A 21757-nucleotide genomic window follows, 5' to 3' on the forward strand; every position below is an offset into this window, starting at 1 on the left:
AAATGAGTTCTGGTTAAGCTTTGACGGGGAGGTTACAACACAAACAGAAAATCCCCTAATGTTAGACAAAAATAACAGGATGCAGTAGGTGGAAAGTTACGAAGTGCATGATTAAAACTATTAGTTCTTCTATTTTCTGTACTTTTCAGAGGGACATGTGCAATCAGCTACATTTGTATGACAGCCACAGTCATTTGTGTCTTCACAGATAAAACATGATTCATGTGCACAGATTAAAAGGATTACATTTTGTTTGACTGTCGGTTATAACACACAGTACCAAATTCATTTTTATTTTTATATTTTATTTAAGGAAGTAAAACAGATGTGTCTGCTGCCGCCACTCGCCTTTGGTCTTGAGAACAGATCAGGGCTTCATTCCTCTCAGGGGTCAAAGGTTAAATCAATTCAACCTGTTCTCTCTATCTGCTCCTGCTGTGACAGAGCTGTCAGGTCACTGGACAAATGTCCAGCTCCAATCCTCACTCTCTGTCCCATGGAGGACATCATCCAACTGCTGGGGTCTGGTCTTGTCATCAGCAGCCTCCAATCTCTAAAAGTTTTTTCCTGTCCTCCTCTTCTTTGTGGGTGGAAATCAGCCACACAGTGACAGCAGCAGTGACGGCGCTGATTCAGAACAGTCGGATCCAAATCTGTTTGCTTTTCCAATTTGTCTGAACGAACATTTGAGAAATGAGCAGAAAATTACAGATTTCAAACCAATGCAAATAGTTAAAGTACTGGACTGATGGGATGTCAGGCTTTGAAGGTTTATAGCAAAACAATAAACTTATCATCTTTAAAAAAACATGAAAAAGTTTGCTGTTTTGGATTTGACTTACATTCCGTCTCTGGTCAACTTATAACTTCCTTCATATTTCTTCCAATGAAGGATGAGAGCAGCAATTTCTGGCATGTGGCAAGCAAACAAGGCCTACGTGCATGAAGAAGAAAAGAAAAGGGACTGTAGAGAAGGTACTTTCTCCCAGTAACTAGGAATCACCATCCTCCTGCAGTTTCCTGTTAACTCGGTGACTTCAGGGACATACAGTAGTGTGCGAACACGTCCTAGGGAGAACTAAAAAAAAAGGAAGAGCAGGTGCTGTACTTTTACTTTAAAGAAATGTCTAAAGTCTGAAAGAGGAAGCCAATATTTACAGATGTTTGAAGACAAGAAGAACGAAGCAAAGACATCACAGCTGATTGTCCTGTCGATCTGTGGTAGAACAATTAAAAGTAAAATTAAGGAAAATAAATGTCAAACACAAATGGTGGGTTCAAACATTAGACATTCACAACTAAATCTACCATTTGCTGTAACAACAACCGGTATTTAAAGGCTAATAACTGTTTCATTAATTGCAATTGATTTTTAAATGGAGCGACCCTGTCACCGGAGTGGAGACAGAAAGTTCACTTTCTCACTTTGTTCACCATGCAACAATACTTTTTGCTGTTATTAATATTTCTGATATGTTGAATTAATACATAGTCGTTCATAAACCTCACAGATTTACAGACACGTGACATATTGTTTATGTATGTTTCCTGTATTTTACTGTGTTATTCTTGCAAAATACAAACAACATTAAAAAACTTCAAGAAATGATGCGTTTTGTCATTTAAGTGTATTTTAATAGATATTAAATGTAATCTTTAAAAAATGTTTCTCCTTTTAAAAATGGTTAATTTAAAATATTTACAATCCATTTAATTTGTAAATTTAGCCACAATAGAGCCAGGAAACAGGGCACGTGAATCCACATAGGAATCCTGATTCAGATGTGTGAGTACAGTTAGCAGCAGCGTCAGAGCAGTGCACAAGCACTTTTGTGCAAACATGCTGCAAACTACAATGATGGACGATGGCTGTGTAAGTTCCTAAACATACTGATGTGAAAAAACCTGAATCGACTCTTCAAAAAAACCCCACATGCTTAATTTCCTTAGCAACTTTAATGAGTTATTAGTGTTAAAAACGTAGTGATGCAGTGTTTGATGATTTTAATGTCTTTTTCTGATGACTCTCTGGCCCCCGCTGTTTTTCATTTTTCATTCATATGTCAAAACGTTGACGTGCAGTTGGAGTCCGGAGGTGCAGCTGTTGCAGCGGGATTACCAGGGTGAGCTGATCCCTCGCAGCCCCCGCCCCCCCAACACAGCATTGCTCCTCCGACCCAAACACAAACTAAGAAAGTGAGTAGACGTTAGTAGGATTGACTGCACTTTGAAAGACTCTGTGGTGCATTCAGGTTATTTTGCACCTTCGGACTCCTTGGGGTCTGCAGCCTTCTCATTGGCTTATTATTGTCGAATTGCTGGTGTTTAACTAACAGGACCTAAGCGCTGGCTGGTCTGATGTGAAGAATAGAGCCGTATTAACATTTCAACCTCGGCACTGACAGAACAAGCGTCAATCCGGATTCTTTGCTGCTCCAGATTCCAGTTAAGCAGCACTCAGCAGTTACACGATCATGACATCAGTGCATGCTTCCAGCCAGCTGGACATCAGCAGTCATACCAGCGGCTTCATCACTGTGAGCTTCATCGCCTCCGCCCTGATCAGATGATAACTATGTGCCCTTTACCAGGCCCGGAGCACAGGCTTACAAGAGAGTGTGACCGGTTGAAATGAGGTCAGGCTGAGATCTGTGGTCACATCATGCAGGGTGCCATTCCAAACGTAGCTGATATTCATCCATTTCCACAGGAAAGGAAATGCAAATATATGACAGTTCCATTCACTAGGTTAATATTAGTGAGCTGGTGGGGCATCAGGATCCGAACAACTGGTGGAACTAGTTCTCAGGTCATGTGCCAATTAACCACCGCAGAAGAAGAGATGAGAGCAAAACAATGTAGAAACATTGAGGGAAACACATTTGTGTTTGAGAAATGTTCATTCTGCTCTTGAGGCTGCGAGGAAAACCCCTAACAGCCCATTCCCAACCCCAGCTGTGCAGTGGTAGAAACTGTGTCAGGAAGAGCATCAAACTGTGCCAAATCAACATGCGGACAATGATCCGCTGTTGTGACTCGGAACTCACGGGATAAACCGAAAGGATAAAAGTTTTTTTTTTTTCACCAACATATTTAATGCACAATGAGCAAGTACAAATATTCCTGCTTCACATTATCAGGCTAATTTAAAGTTGTTTTTCCAGGAGATGGCAAAATACAGGGACGGCAAACGTCTGCACTATTACAATGAAAAAACAACTTTTCCATTTCAAATGCACCTAAATATGTTAAAAAAACATTACGTATGCATAGATTTTGTCTATCAACATAACAATTATTGCACAGCTAGTATAAAGGTTCCAACAGAGATTCAAAGTTATTTTATAAAGACTTTATTAAGGGGGGTGCACATTGTTGCAGCTAAGGTTCGAGTCAAGTAGTGAAAATTATAAGTTTATCATTATTTATAATTATTATATTATTAAATTTTACCCCCCTTGATAAATTCTTTCTGCAATAACTTCATTTGATTTGAAGGAATGTTCATACTAGCTGATGCATTCGTTATTATGCTGACATACATTTCCCCTTAAATGATTTAAAATTAGCAAGACACTGTGAAGAAAGACTATTTGTACTAGCTTATTGCGCATTAAATATGACGACTTTATCAAAAACATTTATGAAAAAACTTTTTACTCTTTTTGACATTTTGAAATAAGGCGATGCAAACCTTTCCACCCAACTGTGTATTCATTCATTATATCCCTTTTTTTAGCTACCCAAGTAATTTAACACCAGCACCTGGATATGTGGCAGGAAATTCATTATGAATAAATCCAGGTTAATTTCTTTTAGTCTGAAACAATGATGCTATATTTTACGAGTAACATCACCGTAACTTTAGGAGTTAAATGTCAAAACCAGTGCCGGCAGCTGCAGACACCCAGTGCATTATGCTGCGATCCATTAACCGTGGAGCCATGGAAGGAGTGTGACACTGTGAGTAATTCAGGTTCACAACAACACAACAAGCAGGAGTCTTAAACATACAAACATGGTGGCAACACGACCACAGGTGGAAGACGGTCAGTGTAAAACCCAATAGTGTTGAGGCTTCTCTAAATTTCCAAGATGGTAATTTGACTTAATTTGTCTTCCAACTCAGAAAAGACACCGTCGCAGTTTCAGTGTAAGGCATCATTAGTGACCGTGTGGATGCAGAAGGAGCTTTTACTGCCTCGCTGTCTAATAAACGGAGAAAAGCCTGTTTGGTTTTTAGGAACAATTTATTGAAAATGCAAATGTACATTTGTATGATACAAATCCTCTTTAACTTGACTATCCAGGTGGATCTGCATGACGTGAACAAACAAGGTAAGAATTTAGTTCACACACTCCTAAAACTTTCTTGACGTGCACTTTTTTTCTGCTGAACCAGTTTGGTCGGTTTGTTCTGCATCTGGGCCGAATGCTTCGCTTCTCTCTGGGTTTTTGTGCACAAAATGACTGTGCTCTATCGAACTCCAATAAATAAATAAAGTGCTCCACATACAGCTGGATTTTAATCAGTTAATACACCTCACTAGCACTGATTGTTAGAAAAATACATGTTGAATCAGTGGATATACAGTTTATTGTCTTTCTAAAAGGGAAATGTCTACGAATTTGAGATTGCAAATCATTTCAAAGCGTCTGGATACAGAGTTATTTACAAAACCACAGCACGACATGAGGAATTCTGGATATTCTGAATTTGGGTTTCCAAACAGAGGATGCCAGTGATGATGATGATGAGCTGAACTGAGCCTAGGTGTTGTTCCCTGTGACCACAATCGCAGCTCGGGGTTCGATTCCTGGCGTGTAAAACGAATTTTTGTGATTCTTTGAGCTTTTTAGTGGAGGAGAAGCAGGAGTGAGTTCTCACTGACTTTCTCCTTCAGTGAACACCGTTTTCTGCAGGCTGACAGGGAGCTGACAGTGCAGCACAGCATGAAGTCTGCAGCCTGTGCAGGTGTCATGCTCCAGATCATCAGATCATCCCACTGCAGAGGTCAAGGGTCAGCTGAGCTGCAGAATCGCCTCCCTGCCAGCAGAGGAGGCAGAGAAGCTCACAGTGTGATAATTTAGCCCCTTAAGTCAAGGGTTTTCAGTTTTAGACCGAAAGGGTCCCCATCTCTGCTTGTTTTCCAACTAAGTCTGCCCCACTCACTGCTGATTAGCTGCTATCTTCCAGCTTTTGAGTGACTGAACACACCTGATCCAGCTATTGAGCAGTGGGTAGTGCAAGGATAGTTGGAAAACAGGCAGTGCAGGGGTTTGGGCATCAGTCATGTGGTCAATCACAGCTCAGGATTCTGCTCCTCAACATCACAAAACAACAAGTTTCTCCTTCCTCTCGCTGATGGTCTTTTGAATCTGTACGCCGTGCGTGTGTTTGTATCGCCAATGCTCAGGACCACTGGCAGGAGCAGTCTGTGGGCTCCTGGATGGTGTAGCTGACCCAGGTTGAGTTGCTGCTGCAGTAGAGCTGCACAGAGCGCCGCTGTAGCCCCGTCTCTCTGCAGCACTTGCAGAAGCGAGCGTAAGTGTTGATGTTGTAGTTGTAGATGCTGGCGGACGGACACTTCCCGTCACATGAGACGATGTTGACCTGCAAAGGGAAGCGGAATGTATGTCCATTACTGTAACAAATGAAAGGAGCCAAATCAGCAGCTGCCACTGACAGTACTGCTACAAAACTCACCGGCCTGTTGCTGCGGCAGTCGTTCTTCCTGATTGTCATCCTCACCGTCACCTTCTGACACGACTTTCCGTCTTCTTTACCTGTTCACAAAAAGTAAAACCAAAAGAGCAAAACATCCTGTAGAACATAGTTAAAGTGAAAGAAAATGTTTAAATACACGGCAAACAGCAGGAAGACGAAAACAGGGATGACGGGACGAGAAGAGGCTGGAAGCACTGAGGCTGAGGCAAAAGCTGTTTTAGTGGAGGAGAAGGAAGTTGCAGAAATCATAGTTAGAGAGACACAAAGGAGGAAGCTTTGCAGTCACTTCATGCCTTTATTGCCCACATAAAACAAATGCTTTTAACCCTTAAGAGTCACCGATAATTTTTTTTATATGGTGCTTTTTGCTTTTTTTGTCCTTTCGGCTTCTCCCGTGGGTTCGGGGTCGTCACAGTGGATCATTGTCCGCATGATTTTTACACCGGATGCCTTCCCGACGCAACCCTCCCCAATTTCTACCGGGCTATATGGTACATTATGGTAAAATCAAGTTTTCTAAAACGGCTCAAGGCTCCTAAGGGTTAAACGTATTAATTAGAAAGAGAAGTTTCTGTGAACATGCTCCATCCACCTAGTGCCATTAAAAGATGTATAAATATTTAATATTCAATAATCACATTTCTTTCTGGGTACATTTGTTTTCTTACTGTGTAGTAAAATAACAGCAGTTTGGATTAAAATATAGGTAATATATTAAAAATTATAATTGTGTGTTTAAATATATTTATTCATATACCTGTCTATCATTTAACAGACTTAGACTATTCAGACCCTTTCACGTCATTTATGTTTTTGATTTTCACATTTTTCTGAAAATATGTTTTCACTTTGCGGGTAATTGTTGGTAGAGTGATGGGAAAAAAATGCATTTACTTGGATTGTAAATAAATTTACTATGCAGCAGTTGTGTGTGTTTATTCTGACAGCAGCTGAGATTTATCTTTTTTATGCCACTGTGCATAAAAACTAAGAAAAACAACAGGTCATGAACTTAAAGTTGCTGCGTTTGGCTTTTAGTCTTAGTCAGATTACGATTACAAATCCCATCAGCCCCTTTATTATTATTATTACAGCACAATCCGTCCTCTATCCAGACTTACTGAGTCAGCACATCGTCTGCAAACAGGGCAAATTAAATTTTGTTTTTATTTCAAAATCATTTCAGTTATTTAGCTCATGTTAGCAGAACTTTCAGTTATTGACCAAAATGGTTTCTGATTATTATTTTTTGTTTTTCTTGAACACGAATAGTGTTCGATAGTAAAATAATCACAAAAATTCTATTGAAAAATGTAAATAATTTATACTGCTGTTCAGGTTTTGCATTGTTAGATCCTTATAAAGCACAAGGAACATGTCATTTATCATCTTGGCATCTAATAGACTCTAAGTTGTTGTTGTTAAGTGTTTCTCACGAGTTTTATCTTTTTTTTTTCAGATGTTCGTAGCTTGTTACGTAATAAAGATAATCATTTGTTGCAGCTGGTGATTTTTAGTGTAACTGTCACACAGCTGCTTTTCTGCATTGAGTATTTTATGATGTAAAACTTTAAAGTACCTGATCACATCCTAGTTACAAAAGCCTAGAGTCCAACTGTAAACACACAGCAGCGTTAAAAACCCAGTGGCCGTGCTGCAGCATGCAGACCATCTACAGCGGCTACATGTTGGGTGCAAGGACCCCCGACACCACCACCACACATCGAGATCTACTGACACATGCAGACGTCTAAGCCCGACTACTGGGCCACTACCAACAGTACATTGTTGGCAATCAACAATGCACTGCCCAGACAGTGCTAAATGGGGAAAGGGTTTAGCCATCGTGTACGTGAGCCATAGGGAGGGGCGGGGGCAAATAGGGGTTTCTGTCCTCTCAAGTGTGACATCACTTTTTGGCCCACAAGATTTCGCCATTTCCTTTAGGGATGTAAACTTGTTTTACGAAGGGTCAATGACTTTAATGGCTTTTTTGTTACACGGTGCAACACATGCACAAATGATGATTCTGATTCCCTGAGACCTGAAATGAGACAGCATTTGAGAGGACTGTTCTGCAGAGGGGAGCTGGCTGCGGTCCTGTCTTTTCTCTTTCTTACTGTTATGGAGGGAGTACATTGTTGAACATCAACAATGGCACTGACAAGCCTTGTTGTTTTGGTACCTTGTTCACAGTTTGTGTTAACTGTGGGAGTCAAGGGGCTAACGGGGAAAGGGAACAGAGGGAATCCAGTACCTGGTGGGATTGGTACATGATGGTGAGCTGCAGCACATTAACCACAAACCCACCTGCGTGTCATCAGATGCTTTTCAGTGAAGGCTCCTTCAGTGCTCTACCGCTGTGCAAACTTTATGCCGTTTCTCACTGAGAATTGGGGCCTTCACTGAAAAGCGCACTGACTGATCTCTAATCTGAATAAACAGCAGACACATGTAATGGAAAACAACAGCTGAGCCAAAACGGACAACGTGGTTGAAGAATTTGGACTGAAACAGACAAAGTGAGGGGCGAACATGTCGGACACATGTTGAGCGGCAGGTGAAGTTGCTCTTCAGTGTCGGCTGCAGCCTACAGCGCTACACTAACTACAGAACTGTTGCTACGCTCAGATCAGATACTCACATGTTTTGCAGCATCCGTCCATGTAACTTACGACAGTTCCACCAATCTGAGTGCAGACGAGAGAGTCAAAACAGTCAGAACATTTTTTAGTCTCTTTAGTCACTCATGCAAATGTTCACATTCACGGCTTTTACGTCAGCGATTCTCTGACTTTCTTGGTTTTTGTCGACTCAGGGTTCAGATGGAATCTCCTGTATTTCACTGACAGGAGAATCCAGAGCAAAACAGGCCTCTTCATATTTCAGCAGTCCACACTAAACACCTGAAGGCCTGCGTTTATCGGTTAGTGCATCTACTGACAATTACATCACATTTTTGTCAGCATGTCCCATCTGTGTATGAATACAATCACTCAGTTATTATGGCCCAGAGCCAGAAACAGGGTGGAAGATTATTTAAGCGGATGGTGCTTTTGTTCAAACGTGACCAATGTGAGACCCTGTATGCTGTGGCAAGCAGTAACAATTGAACTCCACTGGCTCCTGCAGACTTCCTGTGGTCCTGCTCAGGTGGAAGGAGAACTACAAATAGGTTCACACAACTGTTTGGATCATTGTGCAGCCAGTGGTCTTTAACAAGGGTGTTTTTTTCTCTTTGTTCCTGTGTGTTAATTATGGCATAAATCACTGGTTGTGTCTGTTTTATACTAAAACTCTACACTCATTAAAAATGATGGTATGTAAGTGACAGATTTCAGGGAAAAAACTGCCACATTCTGTGTGGAAGCCCAAGAGAAGTAGTAATAAAGTCCAATCTCTCTTTTCACGTACAAGCATGTTTTTTATACTGTCTGTAAAGTGAGAGGATGCAGTAAAACTACAGGATGTAACTTGTACAGGAGACAATCTCTTCTAAATGCTTCTAACCAATCAGAGAAGGTCAAACCCTGTGCATCTCATGCAGGCTGCCTTGTGCATATCTATGAGATGCCACAGCGTCAGAATTTGGCATTCAGACTGATCTCCAGCCTCAGGCTGCACAGATTCACAAAAGCTGCAAATTGTAGCTTTAATCAGCTCATTATGGAACAGAAACGGTGTCTTACAGCAGTAAAACCCTGAATAAAGCTTCATCACTGCCAGCTACAGTAAAAGACGTTTTAGCTTTTCCTTTAGAATTAGGATTGTAATTTCACACAGATGAATAAAAACTATGTGGTTAAATGTGGAGGTGTATAACATTGTGTGTGTCGCTGCACACTGACCTTCGTGCACTCTGTTTCATTGAACGGGGGGCAGCTATAGGAGTAGGAGACGAGAGTGGGCCCGGACAGAGTGTCAGCGCAGTCGAACTTCATGCAGTTTGACACCCAGGACTTCCCCGGCTGTAAACACATCAAGGACATCAGCTGCTGAGGTTCACCAGCAAAGAAACGGAATCAAACTGTTCGTCCAACATCATCTGTGAAACACTAACAGGGGCTGATACAACAGAGAGCTGAAAATGAACGACTTCCTACCTTATAGAGAAGTGCTGTCCCGTTCTCATGCTCATACAGACAGGAAATATTCTTACAAACACCGCAACATGTCGACTGGTCTTTGGGAGGGATGTAGATCTGATTCTGAAACATTTAACGTTAGTTAGGTTAATAATGAAAGAGAAGAAGAACATTAGTGTAAAAGCCAAAGATAAAAATCTATAACAAACCTAGATTTTGTGGAAGGGTCTGAATTCAAGAGCACATTGTTCAATTTGAGAGCATACTTTAATGACTTTTATGTTCTGATATTTTACACTGCTCACACTCCCAACTGTCTGTGCTCTCAGATTTCAAACCTTCCTCCTCGCACTCAGGTGCTGCTGTGCGCTTAACTTTTTCTCAAAGTTCTACAAACAGTATCCCCACACTGACAACGTAAAAGAGGTCTGTTTGAATAAAAAATGAAGAAAATCACATGTACATAAGTATTTATGGCCTTTGCCATGACACTCAAAATTAAGCTCTGGTGGATCCTGTTTCCACTGATCATCCTTGAGATGTTTCTCCAACTTGATTGGAGTCGACCTGTGGCAAATTCAGTTGATTGGACATGATTTGTAAAGGCACACACCTGTTTATATAAGGTCCCACAGTTAACAGTGCATGTTAGAGCACAAACCAAGACATGAAGTCCAAGGACTAATCTGTAGACCTCTGAGACTGGATTGTATTGAGCACAGTGGCCTCCATCATCTGTAAATGGAGAAAGTTTGAAACCACCAGGACTCTTCCAAGAGCGGCTGGTCGGCAAAACTGAGCGATCGAGAGAGAAGGGCCTTAGTCAGGGAGGTTGTCAAAGAACCCAATGGAAACCAAATTCTCTGGTGTGATGAAACAAAGATTGAACTCTACAGTAAAGCCTGGTGGTGGCAGCATCATGCTGTGGGGATGATTTTCAGAGGCAGGAACTGGGAGACAAGTCAGGATCAAGGGACAGATGAATGCAGCAATGTACAGATGCATCTTTGATGAAAACCAGTTCCAGAGCATCTGGACCTCAGACTGGGGCGACAGTTCATCTTTGAACGGGACAATAACCCTAAGCGCAGCCAAGATAAGAAAGGAGACAACTCTGTGAATGTCCTTGAGTGGCCCAGCCAGAGACTTGAACCCAATTCAACATCTCTGGAGAGATCTGAAAATGGCTGTGCATCGACGCTCCCCATCCAACCTGATGGAGCTTGAGAGGTGCTGCAAAGAAGAATGAGAGAAACTGCCCAAAAAATAGGTTTGTCAAGCTTGTAGCATCATACTCAAAAAGTCTTGAGGCTGTAATTGGTGCTAAAGGTGCTTCAACAAAGTATTAAGTAACAGATGTGGATGCTTGCGTACATGTGATTTATATTTATTATTTTTTTTAATACATTCTCAAAGTTTTCAACTTCCTTCACGTTGTCATTATGGGGTATTGTTTGTAGATTTTTTAGGAAAATAATGAATTTGATTCATTTTGAAATAAGGCTGTGGAAAACATTCTGGAAACACTTTAAGATAAGATACAGTGAGCATTGCTTCACTGGGAGCAGCTCCTGTTGTACAGTCTGACAGCTCCTTCAGACACTTAGGATGTAACAGGATACAACATGTATAAAGCTGGAACTAGTTCCACTTTTCCAGACAGTTTTTACCCGAATCAGAAATAGAAAAATTATTTGTTATTTGAATATTTTGTCAAAATGCAGAAACCAGAGGTTTGTATTCTGCCTTTCAGGAATTTTTTAAACCCACAAATCGAAATCTCAAACTCAAAGATACTAAAGTTGCAATTACCTGCAAATACAGAAGGATTGTTTTTTGTTCTTTTCTAAACTCACATGTGTTTGAAGAAGAAGAAGAGGACTGAGATGGAAAAGAGGAGGAATCAGAGCAAGAACAGGAAGATGCAAGATCTTACTGGCTGGCAGTGGGTGGAGCAGTTGACGGTGGAGGTGCGGAGCAGGTGGAAGCCACTCGCCGGGTCAAGGATGCGGCTGCACTGCCTGCTGTGACACAAGCCGTCGTCTCCGCGCTCCAGCAGAGTCTGACCGGGCCGCAGCACACCACGCTCGGCAAACACACACACTGCCTCGCGCACTGAACACACACACAGAGGAGAGGTCAAAGGTCACAGCCAGACAGTATAATCTCCTGGACTTCATGTTTTCTTATGACCAACTGGGATCTTGTTGTTGATGTTGTTATTTTTACACTTTTTTAAAAGATATCCTGCTTCTTTTTAGTGTTTGATTTATGTTTAAAATCAAATCTACTAAATATAAAGGTACTGAATCTGAACACTGCAAAATGTGTTATTATTATGGAAGCAAATGTGCAGCAGTGCTCACCACACTTGTATCTTTTGCAGGCGCACTGGTTCTGTGGGTCGGACAGGAAGGCCCGGTCCAGCTGTGCAGCTTCTCCCTGCAGAGAGCGAACAGAATATTTCAGTGAAAAGAGTAAAATACCAGTGAGACACATTGTAAAAAAAAAAAAAAAAAAGGGAGTAATTTTAAACGTCTTAATTCATGATGTTCAAACGGAGGGGACATTAGAAGACAGGACATACCAGTCCACATTTTGGGGAGGTAATCTTCTCACAGGAACACTCTGAAAACATAAAGGATCGTCATGTCCACATTTCAGCTACATTTTAGCAGATCGTACCTTAATAACAAAACCTCTATATCACCATAAACAACACATATTAAGTTCTAAAGTAAATTCAGATTCAGGAAACGCCTGATTGAAACCTGCTAAAACACTGTCACCTGAATATCACGTGAATTCCAAACCCAAGCTGAACACAGCATTTCAGCATCATGTGCTGATTCCTGTCGTCAGTGGTTTTACAAGACCTACCGCAAATTTGGTCGGGACAGCAACGCTCTGGACTGGACACCGACACCACCGACATTGCAAGAGGACAGCTAACCTGAGGACACCTGTAGGGCTCACACACTGCACTCACACACATACACATCATTTATGCATTGAGAACACAACGGATACATCATCAGGGTCAACTGGAGCAGCTCATAAAGCAAGTGTGTGTGCTCTGACCACATTGGTAGGTGGGGCAGCAGCGGTCGGTGGTGTTGCTGTCGACTGTCAGCACCTCGCCGTCCTGGCAGAGAGGAAGCATCGCCGGACAGGAAGAGCACACTGCGGGAAACACACACTTCATTCAAGACACTGTTGACATTTGAAAACTGTACAATGTGTTGTGCAAAGGATTGAGACACTTCCGTAGCTGTGGTCACAGGGACAGAATTACTTTAATCAGATTGAATCATTCTGATTGGAGCTTTCGACTTAAGTGTTTACATGGACACCGATCTGATTATATGTCCATTCCAATGCTCAAAGCATGAACAAAATTATACATTTTTTTTTGCATACAAAAGCGTTTCTGCACGCTGTGATGCAGTTAGGCTGCTGGGAATTTAATAGAGGCAGCACGGTGGTAGAGTGGTTAGTGCTGCTGGCTTATGGTTAAAATGTACTGGCTGGCTGCAGCCTCTCTCTGTGGTGTTTCCCTGTTCTCCCACAGCCGTGCATCTTTAGTTCATTGGTGAATGTGAGTGTGAATGGTCTGTGTATGTCTGTCTGACAGACTGGAGATGGACCCCAACCCTGATCAGGAGAAGTGGTTTAGATACTGGATAGATGGATGGAATTTCATAGAAGATGAATTTGCGGGCTTCATTCATGTCAACAAATAACAGAACGAACTCAGCAAGAACCAAAAAAACTTCCTTGTATCCCTTATTGATATGGAGCAAATGTGCAGAAAGAATATATTTATTCCAACATGAAAAGATCAGATCAAATTCCTGTCGATAAAGCTGCTGTCACTCAGATTAAAAATTCATTCAGATCAGGTCAGTCTGTTCCAAATGATGTGGTTACACGATGCATTTTCATTCAGACTGGGCCCATAAAGTGGTTATCAGTGTATGTGAACACAGCTGGACACACCTTCGGATCAGGTCAGTACCAAGACAAACTGTGTGCAGGTTTTTGCACTTCATTTTGTAACTAATCATTAAGTCCTGTGGAATTCAATTTTGAAAGTCTGCTAACGTCACTTTCAGTGCCTAAAACCTTTGCACAGTACTGTGCTGCAAAACTTCGAACTGACTGCAGATGTGAGCCAGGCAGCAGCTGCCGTCGGCTCTGGTGGCGACCAGAGTCTGGTCCTCTCTGCAAGTGGGAACGTCTGACTCGCAGAGCTCAGGGTCGCACTCTGTAACACACACACAGAAGCACAAACATTTGCCAAAGTGGTTTGGGATGTTGAACGTTTCAACTTCTGGGTAAAGATACTGGTCCGAGGTGAACTCACCGCACACAAAGTGAGGACAGCAGGAGTCCTGTCTGTAGTACGACACTAGCTTCTCCCCGTATTGACACTCGGGAGGCAGCAGGTCACACAGGCTCTGGTTACACACTGCAGAGTCAGGGAAGAAATCATCTCTACTGAATTTGGTTTGTCATGTCATTGAACACTTGTGACCCACAGCCTGAAAGATTCGCTGATTCTCGGACATATTTCAAACCCCTCGTGACCTCACCGCAGATTTTCTGTGGGCAGCAGCTGGTGTCGTCGGCCAGGCTGATGATCACCTCCCCTGCTCGGCGGCACGCGGGCGCCGCCGCATTGGAGCAGTTGTACTCCACGGGGACGATGGTGTCGTTGTCGCAGCGGTACATGCAGCAGGCGTCCTTCGAGGCTTTCCACACCTCACCGTGTGCACGAGGAATGCCAGAGCTGTCCGTGCAGGCTGCGCACACACACACACACACACCAATTCGTAACAGGTTTCATACAGTTTAAAGTTTATAGAGCCAAGACTCTACTAACCAAAACTCTCAACATGTCCCACTACTTGCTCACTATTGTGGTTCAAAAGTTCTGATCAAAAAGATAAAAAACTGATGATTCAAGCACAATATGTGCACTTAGATGTTTAGATTCACATCCCTGACAAGATAAAGTCTGAAACTCTACGTCCTCATTTCATGACAGAGAAAAGAAGAACGACGAGTCCTGCAATACATCATGTGCCCCCCCCACAAATTTACTGCACATCACTGCATTGCTTTGCATCGTCTTTTTCATAGTTCATGTTTGATACGTGCTGCTCTGTTGTGACGGCTGCAAAAACCCACCACACTTCTCGGGTGAGATACACAGGGCGGAATACGGCCGGTGTAGGAGCGTTCCCTCAGGACACACGCAGCCCTCGGTCAGGCCGGAACAATGGTCGGGATCGGAGTCGAAGTCGTGGTTGGGGCACGAGTGAGACGTGCAGGCCGGAAGACAGGCCTGATACCGCAGAGTGTCGGGACACAGGAAGGCTGCGGGAGGAAACGCAAACATGTCTTTTTGTTATTTGTAAAGAAATACAAGCTGCAATCAAACCCAGCACTGCCACATTCGGGAGATTACACTCCTGCTCAAAGTTAGAAACTCCACGTACCAACAACATGTAGACGTTGAAATCGGCCAAAGTAAGTCTTTACACTTTAAAATCGTTTTAAATACAAAACATATTTTCACAGCTAAGATTCTGACATATGTAGGCATCAAAAATGAAACTGATCGTGGCTGAATGCCCTTTTGCTGTTTGACAGTCTTGGCTCTTTGTCACAACGATGATTTACTGGGGCACTTGAACACAGCGGAGCAATTGCTAATGTTTTAGCAATGGCTGAGTTTTGGACACTCAGACATCTTACGGCAGTAATCTGGCCTCCTCCACTCAATGCAGATGTTGAATCTATGGCACGAAGCCACGTAGGCAGCCAGAGCAACGCACTGGTTGTTGACGTACTCGGAGTCTCGTACCCAAACCTCACAAAACGTGCTGGGTGGAACCTGAAAAACAAAGACAGAATCCGATCAAGTTTACTTTAAGCTAATAAATTTGATTATTTTTATAAAATGCAAAGGAAAACAAAGAAATTATGATTATTTTGTATCCAGTTCTTTCAAATCTGAATTCATTTAAATCATCTTTATTTTAGGTCAAATTACAGTAAATACATGATAATGATTTAAATAATTGGTTCATATTGTGTTTAGGTATCAATTATTTTAATATTTGTTCTAGCAAAGCCAGGGGTGCTCGTTCCCGTATAAGGCAAAGGAAAATTAGTTGACAGGTTGACGTACGAAGGCATGGCAGGGGGCGAAGGCGGGGTTTTGCAGCATGTCCAGGCAGCTGGAGCAGTCGCTCGTGGAGCAGTTGTGCTCGCGGCGGCGGCTGTGGCTGACATAGCTGGTGGTGTTTGGAACCTGCCAGCTGTCGATGAAAAGATCCGTGTCCTCGCTCACACCCACCACGGTGCCGTTGGCCAGCGTGAGGTCATTGGTTGGGTCTCCATCACAGAAACCTCGGGTGGGTGTAAGATTCACAGAATCATTTAATTCATTTATAAGCTGCCAAGTGTGAGGAAAGCAAAATCCTACTGCAGGAATAAGACCACTCTTACCACAGACACCCATGGTGGGAAGCTTGTTGCTGGAGCTGTCGATCACCATCATGCCGGTGCTGTGGTACCACTGCAGCTTAAGTCCGGCCGGGCTGCGGATCAGGTACATGTTTCCTGTATCGTAGATCTCAAAGCCATACTTTTTGAACCGAGGTTTGGCGTATCGTGAATTAATGTAGAGCTGAAAGATAATGAAATGTTACGTGACCGGTTTTAGTCATTTTATATAAGATTTTATGTTCCTGTCAAAGGAAGCGAGCACCTCTTACCCTCCTCTGCAGCCTGTTGATGAGAATATGGTTGGATTTGTGTGTGATGTTGAGAGCCACCAGACACAGGTTGGTGAAATTCCAGAGAAGCTTCAGAGAGGAGAAGAAAATATGGTTAAAAGAACGATTGTTTAAGCACTTGGGTGAGTGTGATATTGACTTACCGGTGACTCTGAATCCGCAGGGCACTCCTGAACCACAACACTGACGGTCTCATTGGGCAGCTGGGTCACGATGTATGAGGCAGCCTTGTAGATGGCAAAGCTGTTTCCATCAAATGTGATCACGTTCAGGTCTGGAAACATGGAGCAGCGACCTGGAACATTTCGAAAACATAATGATGATAAAGTAAAAGCAGGCAAAGACAAGAATCTGCCACAGGTCTTGGAGGAGGTTCAAATAAGAGCTGGTCGCTATTATCCAGGTAGATTCACAGACAGACAAAACTTTGTGTGTTTTCCTCACATGGACAGTCCCACTTAGGGCAGCACTTGTCTCCATTGACCAGGATTGCGAAGCCGAGCAGGCCACAGTTTGGAGGCTCAGAGGTGAAGGGGCAGCTCTGGGATTTGTTGAACAGGACGAGTTGTTTGTTGACGCAGATGTACTTTGTGCACTCGTCGACAATCTCTGCGTACGGAGGCTGGAGGAGAGCAAATTAAAAATGAAAAATAAAACCGGTAATCACACAGCAAGCAGATAACGCACAGACGTGTTTAAAACCAGAAGAGGCCCCAGGAAAACACATCTGTCATTAATTATGTGAGGAGATTTAAACTGTACTGCACAGCCAACTTCACATAGTATGAAGTGGTCTCATGCATTGACTGTTAAAATACACTGTTAATAAATGTTTCTATTGCACTAATTCAGGAAAAACAAAGGGAGAACTTCAACACTGGCTTCTGCTGTGTACGTCATTAATACACTATTCAAAGAGCAGCTGCTGCTCATATTGAGAATTTCGCTTTCTGAAATGTTCCACCGACGACTCGGTGGATCTAAACGAGTGACAAATGACAATAAAGAGACAGAAAACATGTAGAAATATACTTATGATGTCATTCTGTTCCTAAGCATGAGACTCAAAATCAAACTACTGTACTCTGCCCAGTCCTCCCTCTCCACGCTCTGTTATGCTTTATTTTTTAGTTATTGACAATCTTTTAGAAGCTAATATCTCTGGACAACTGCCAGTGCTGTTTTATCTGAGCATATTTCTGCTAATAGATTTTTCAAAAGCTGTGACATACTGAGTGTATCAGGTAGATGTACGATAAATGAACTCACTGTGCACATCCTTGTTGCTGATACAGCCATGGACATTGTCCCCTCCACAGTGTGTCTGGTCATTCCCACTGGAGTGTAAGGAGATGCTGGTGCAGAAAGTGTTGTTGCACTTGGACTGGTGAGATCCACTTTTGCCATGGTTTTAACTGTGGTGACTGCTGGGAGCAATGTCGTTGCAGCTGTAGGAATGTGGGTAGAGATCAGTGTGTCAGGTGGAGGCGTCAGCGGTTGGGATATAGAGGGTCTCACGTCAGTCTCTTTGGTTGTCAGAGTTTCCTCAGATGTTGTTGACTCTCTGGCAGTGAGGGTGGGGACGGCTGTAGATGTGGGTGTTGTCAGAGTGGGAACAGGCAATGCCGTGGTTATGGCAGTCAGAGCTGGAGCTGCTGCGGTTGTGTCGGCGCGTTCAGTCGTACTCGCTGTCGTGACGGACTCTGCGGATGTTGCTATGGGTGTGGATGGGACTGCTGAGGTACTTGTGGTACTTAGGCTTGGAGTGATAGTCGGCGGGCCATGAGTGGTGGATCTGGTGATCACAGTTGAGGGCCTGGCAACTATGGTGACCTTCGCAGTCACTGGCCTAATGGTTGACCTCTCAGTGATCCTCGGGGTAACTCTTGTCGTCATAGGGACTCTGGGTGTCGTCCTGAATGTTGTCGTTCGTGTGATAGTTGTTGTAGCAGGTGTAGCCCTTGTGGTGGACACCAGCCGGGTGGTGACTTTTTCTGGGAAAGTCATTGGCTTTGGAGTTGCTGAAGTTGTTGTGTACAGCATAGACCAAGATGGAGGGGGCGTAGTTGTAGCTCCTGTGGACACCTCCACTCTGCCCGTCACTGGACGTGTCGTCTCTGTAATTGGCTGTATGATGACAGGTCTGAGCATTGTGGTAAAAACAGCTGCTGGAGCTTTTGTAGGGGTCGTGGTGAAAGGTGTCTCAGGAGCACCGGGAACAGGTGGAACCACTTTACTGGTTTTAGTGACTGCAGCTTCTGCCGTTTGAGGAGACGTAGTCTGGGAGGTGGCAGGTGTGGCAGCAGCTGATGTTGCAGAAGTAAGAAGAGATGTCATTGTTGTCACAGGAATAAGAGGCAGTTCAGTCATTTTAGTGGATGTGAGCATGTGAATGAGAGCTTCAGAAGTGACCTCTGGAATAGGCTTTAATGTGGGACGGTAGACCGGGGTGGAGGAGGTCTCCCGATGGGGGGGACGCCACAGCTCAGTAGTGTGCATAGTAGAAGGGGTGGAGCTCTTGGTTGTTGTTGATAGTAGTAGAGAAGTTGTTTGTGTAGGAGACAGTGGCGATAGAGTTGGTTTTGTTGTGACAGGAGAACCTGTGGATGCAGTGGATATTTCTGGAACCAGTGGAGGTTCTGCAGCTGTGGTCTGAGTGGTTCTCCCAGTTGATGAGACGGCAGCAGACCAGGAGGTTCTTTCAGTGTAAGTTGTTGAGGTTGACAGAGGGGAAGTTGTGGTATCTGTAATCTTCTCCAGTGGAGGTACGGCAGTTGTTGTAGTGTGTATAGGTATTTCAGATGCAGTGGACTCCGGTAGGGTCACTTGCTTTGTTGTTGTCCTCCAGTCTGCAGCAGCTGAAGTACGAGCCGGTGGAACAGTTGTAGATGGTGCAACGTGGACAGTGGTTGTTGTTGTTTTTGATAACTCAGAAACTGTTGCAGTAGAAGTTGTTGGTTCAGGAGGAGTGGGATACTGAATCTTCTCTGTGGCAACAGGTGGTGTTGTCTTCCTGGTGGTGAAAGGTGCAACGGGTGTAACTGATTCTGTGGTCGGTGCTGGAACAACTGTGGAGATCGATGCTGTTTCCATTTTGACAGGAGGTAAGGTCGGCAGAGGGGAAGCAGTTGTGCGTGCCGTGCTGGGTATCCCTGGATGAATGGGTGTAGTCGTGGTTTGGGGACGTCTCGCCACAGTTACTGCCTTTGTGCTGGTGTCTATGTACGCTGGTGTAGTTCTGATGGTGGTCCTGTCTGTAACTAAAGACGTCTCAGAGGAAGGAGCAGGACTGGAAGCTGTTACCGCTGGAGGAACTGCAGCCGAATGTGTTGTGGCCTCTGTGGTCTCTCTTGTTGGGTGCACAATAGGAGGAGGGGTGCTGATTGTGGGTCCCTCAATGAAGCTGGTTGTGACTTTGGTTGTGACGAGTGGAGGCAGGGAGTCGGTGGGTTTTGTGGAGGAGGTTAATAGTGCGGTGACGTTGGAAGGAGTGCTGCTTGTTCTGGACGTGCTGGGGCTGGAGGGGCTGACGGTAGATCTGGACGTCCATACTGTCGTAGCTGCTGCAGTGGTGGGTAGAGTTTCAGACACACCAACAGTGGACAAAGTCTCCACTACCTCTGGCCTGACATCAGGGGGCACTGATGGGGATTTGGGAAGTTCAGGAGCCGCAGATGGTGAAGTGGCAACTGGCCGGGTCGCCTCATCGTGGGAGGTCAGGGCCTTGGAGGAGGTCTCCGAGGTCAAAGCAGGAGCAGTGGTGGTAAGACCGGTGTGTGGAGGAGGGGGTTTAGTGATGGGTGTGGTTGCGAAGGAGGTGGTGCCAACGGAGGTGAGAGCAGTGGACGGTGTTGCAGGCTGCCCAGAAACTGGGACCTTGATGCCTGAAACCAAACAACAGAGCGTGTGAGGAGTGGAAAACGTTTCCTCTTTGGGATAGAAGAGTTAGCAGTAATGTTTTAGCAGGAAAGTTCTACTTTTACCATCCGTTAAACCAGAATCCGTATGATTTGTTCTGACTAAAACCTTTTATGCTGCTATCTTGGCCTCGTCTGCCTGGTGGAAAATGCCTCCAATCTCGATAAGACTTATATTAAACAGAGTGTATTCGTGATGGAGCCAGTTGTAAAATAAACTTGTGCATTAGTAATGAAACAGCTTATAGTGTTGTTGGTGAGGGTTTACAATGCCAGGCCAAAAAACAGGCCTATATTCAGGCCTATATTCTGTTGGACCTCCTTTTGCTTTGATTGCAGCAAACGATTGCTGTGACGTGGACATGGACATGTGACTTAAGCAAGGTTCATTTATATTCACCACGATCTTGTGTTGAAGATGGGAGATGATGGTTCACCTCGTTCCTTCCAGGCTTTAATAATGCGATTGCACAGCCCTGAACCCAGTTTTGGTTGTTTCAGTCTCATTAGTTGTTTTCTTTCTTTGCATCAGTGAGGGTTGAATAACTTGTTGCCATCAGAAACATATTAATCAGTGCAGTAACTTTTAAATTAAAGGCTCTTGCACTTTTTTTGCTTTTTAAATCTAGGTGGTTACATGTTTTTTGGACAGGCAGTTTAAAAAAAAACACCATCACAGATCATTTAATGATAATTTTACAGAGCAGTGCATCACTTGCTGCAACACTCCCACAACTCAACAATAATAGTGACTAAAATCACACTTACAGTCTTCAACATAGACACATCGACGGGTGACTTCATCCAGGACCATGTGGGGGGGACAGACAGGGAGACAGCCCTCGACTCTGCAGAGACAGATGGTTGTGCATGGAAAGACGTGTTTTCTGCATTGGGTGTCACGTTTGTTAACACATATAAAAAGTACAGTAAGGAAATGTAATCTAGCAGGAAAAGTCAGGTGGATTATGGGATTTATTGCTCATTTAACTGCTGAATCGACATTCTAAAGGAGAAAGTGGCCTCACTGTGGGATGGTGCCGCAGGCTTCAGCCGACGGATCGCTGCAGGTCTTGAAGCAGGGGCTGACGCAGGAGTCGTACCTCCACTGACAGCGAGGAGCTGGTGGGGCATCTGGGTTGGAGCCTGACAACAACCACACAACGCTTTAGATTTAGCTTCAAGATACCATGGAAACGTTACACATTTCAAACAATG

The 21757-nt window shown here is 43.8% G+C and overlaps 1 protein-coding gene across 1 annotated transcript in view; it reads right to left on the minus strand.

Moving 5' to 3' along the window:
- Nucleotides 1–4238: 4238 nt before the first annotated feature.
- Nucleotides 4239–21757, minus strand: part of otog (otogelin) — a 48529-nt gene continuing 31010 nt past the window's right edge. Inside the window, exons 34-56 of the mRNA XM_067491200.1 lie at nucleotides 21568–21685; nucleotides 21308–21387; nucleotides 17892–20506; nucleotides 17067–17244; nucleotides 16766–16917; nucleotides 16602–16691; nucleotides 16333–16513; nucleotides 16013–16233; nucleotides 15577–15715; nucleotides 15007–15195; nucleotides 14409–14618; nucleotides 14180–14284; nucleotides 13976–14080; nucleotides 12895–12996; nucleotides 12694–12792; nucleotides 12401–12441; nucleotides 12180–12255; nucleotides 11750–11928; nucleotides 9832–9936; nucleotides 9577–9696; nucleotides 8373–8418; nucleotides 5708–5787; nucleotides 4239–5614 (exon numbers count right to left, since the gene is read on the minus strand). Coding sequence (XP_067347301.1) covers nucleotides 5414–5614; nucleotides 5708–5787; nucleotides 8373–8418; nucleotides 9577–9696; nucleotides 9832–9936; nucleotides 11750–11928; nucleotides 12180–12255; nucleotides 12401–12441; nucleotides 12694–12792; nucleotides 12895–12996; nucleotides 13976–14080; nucleotides 14180–14284; nucleotides 14409–14618; nucleotides 15007–15195; nucleotides 15577–15715; nucleotides 16013–16233; nucleotides 16333–16513; nucleotides 16602–16691; nucleotides 16766–16917; nucleotides 17067–17244; nucleotides 17892–20506; nucleotides 21308–21387; nucleotides 21568–21685 — 5432 coding nt within the window. The 3' untranslated portion in view covers nucleotides 4239–5413. The remainder of the gene's footprint in view (nucleotides 5615–5707; nucleotides 5788–8372; nucleotides 8419–9576; nucleotides 9697–9831; nucleotides 9937–11749; nucleotides 11929–12179; nucleotides 12256–12400; nucleotides 12442–12693; nucleotides 12793–12894; nucleotides 12997–13975; nucleotides 14081–14179; nucleotides 14285–14408; nucleotides 14619–15006; nucleotides 15196–15576; nucleotides 15716–16012; nucleotides 16234–16332; nucleotides 16514–16601; nucleotides 16692–16765; nucleotides 16918–17066; nucleotides 17245–17891; nucleotides 20507–21307; nucleotides 21388–21567; nucleotides 21686–21757) is intronic.

Source organism: Channa argus, chromosome 2, assembly GCF_033026475.1.
Source record: "Channa argus isolate prfri chromosome 2, Channa argus male v1.0, whole genome shotgun sequence".
In the NCBI taxonomy this organism is placed as follows: domain Eukaryota; kingdom Metazoa; phylum Chordata; class Actinopteri; order Anabantiformes; family Channidae; genus Channa; species Channa argus.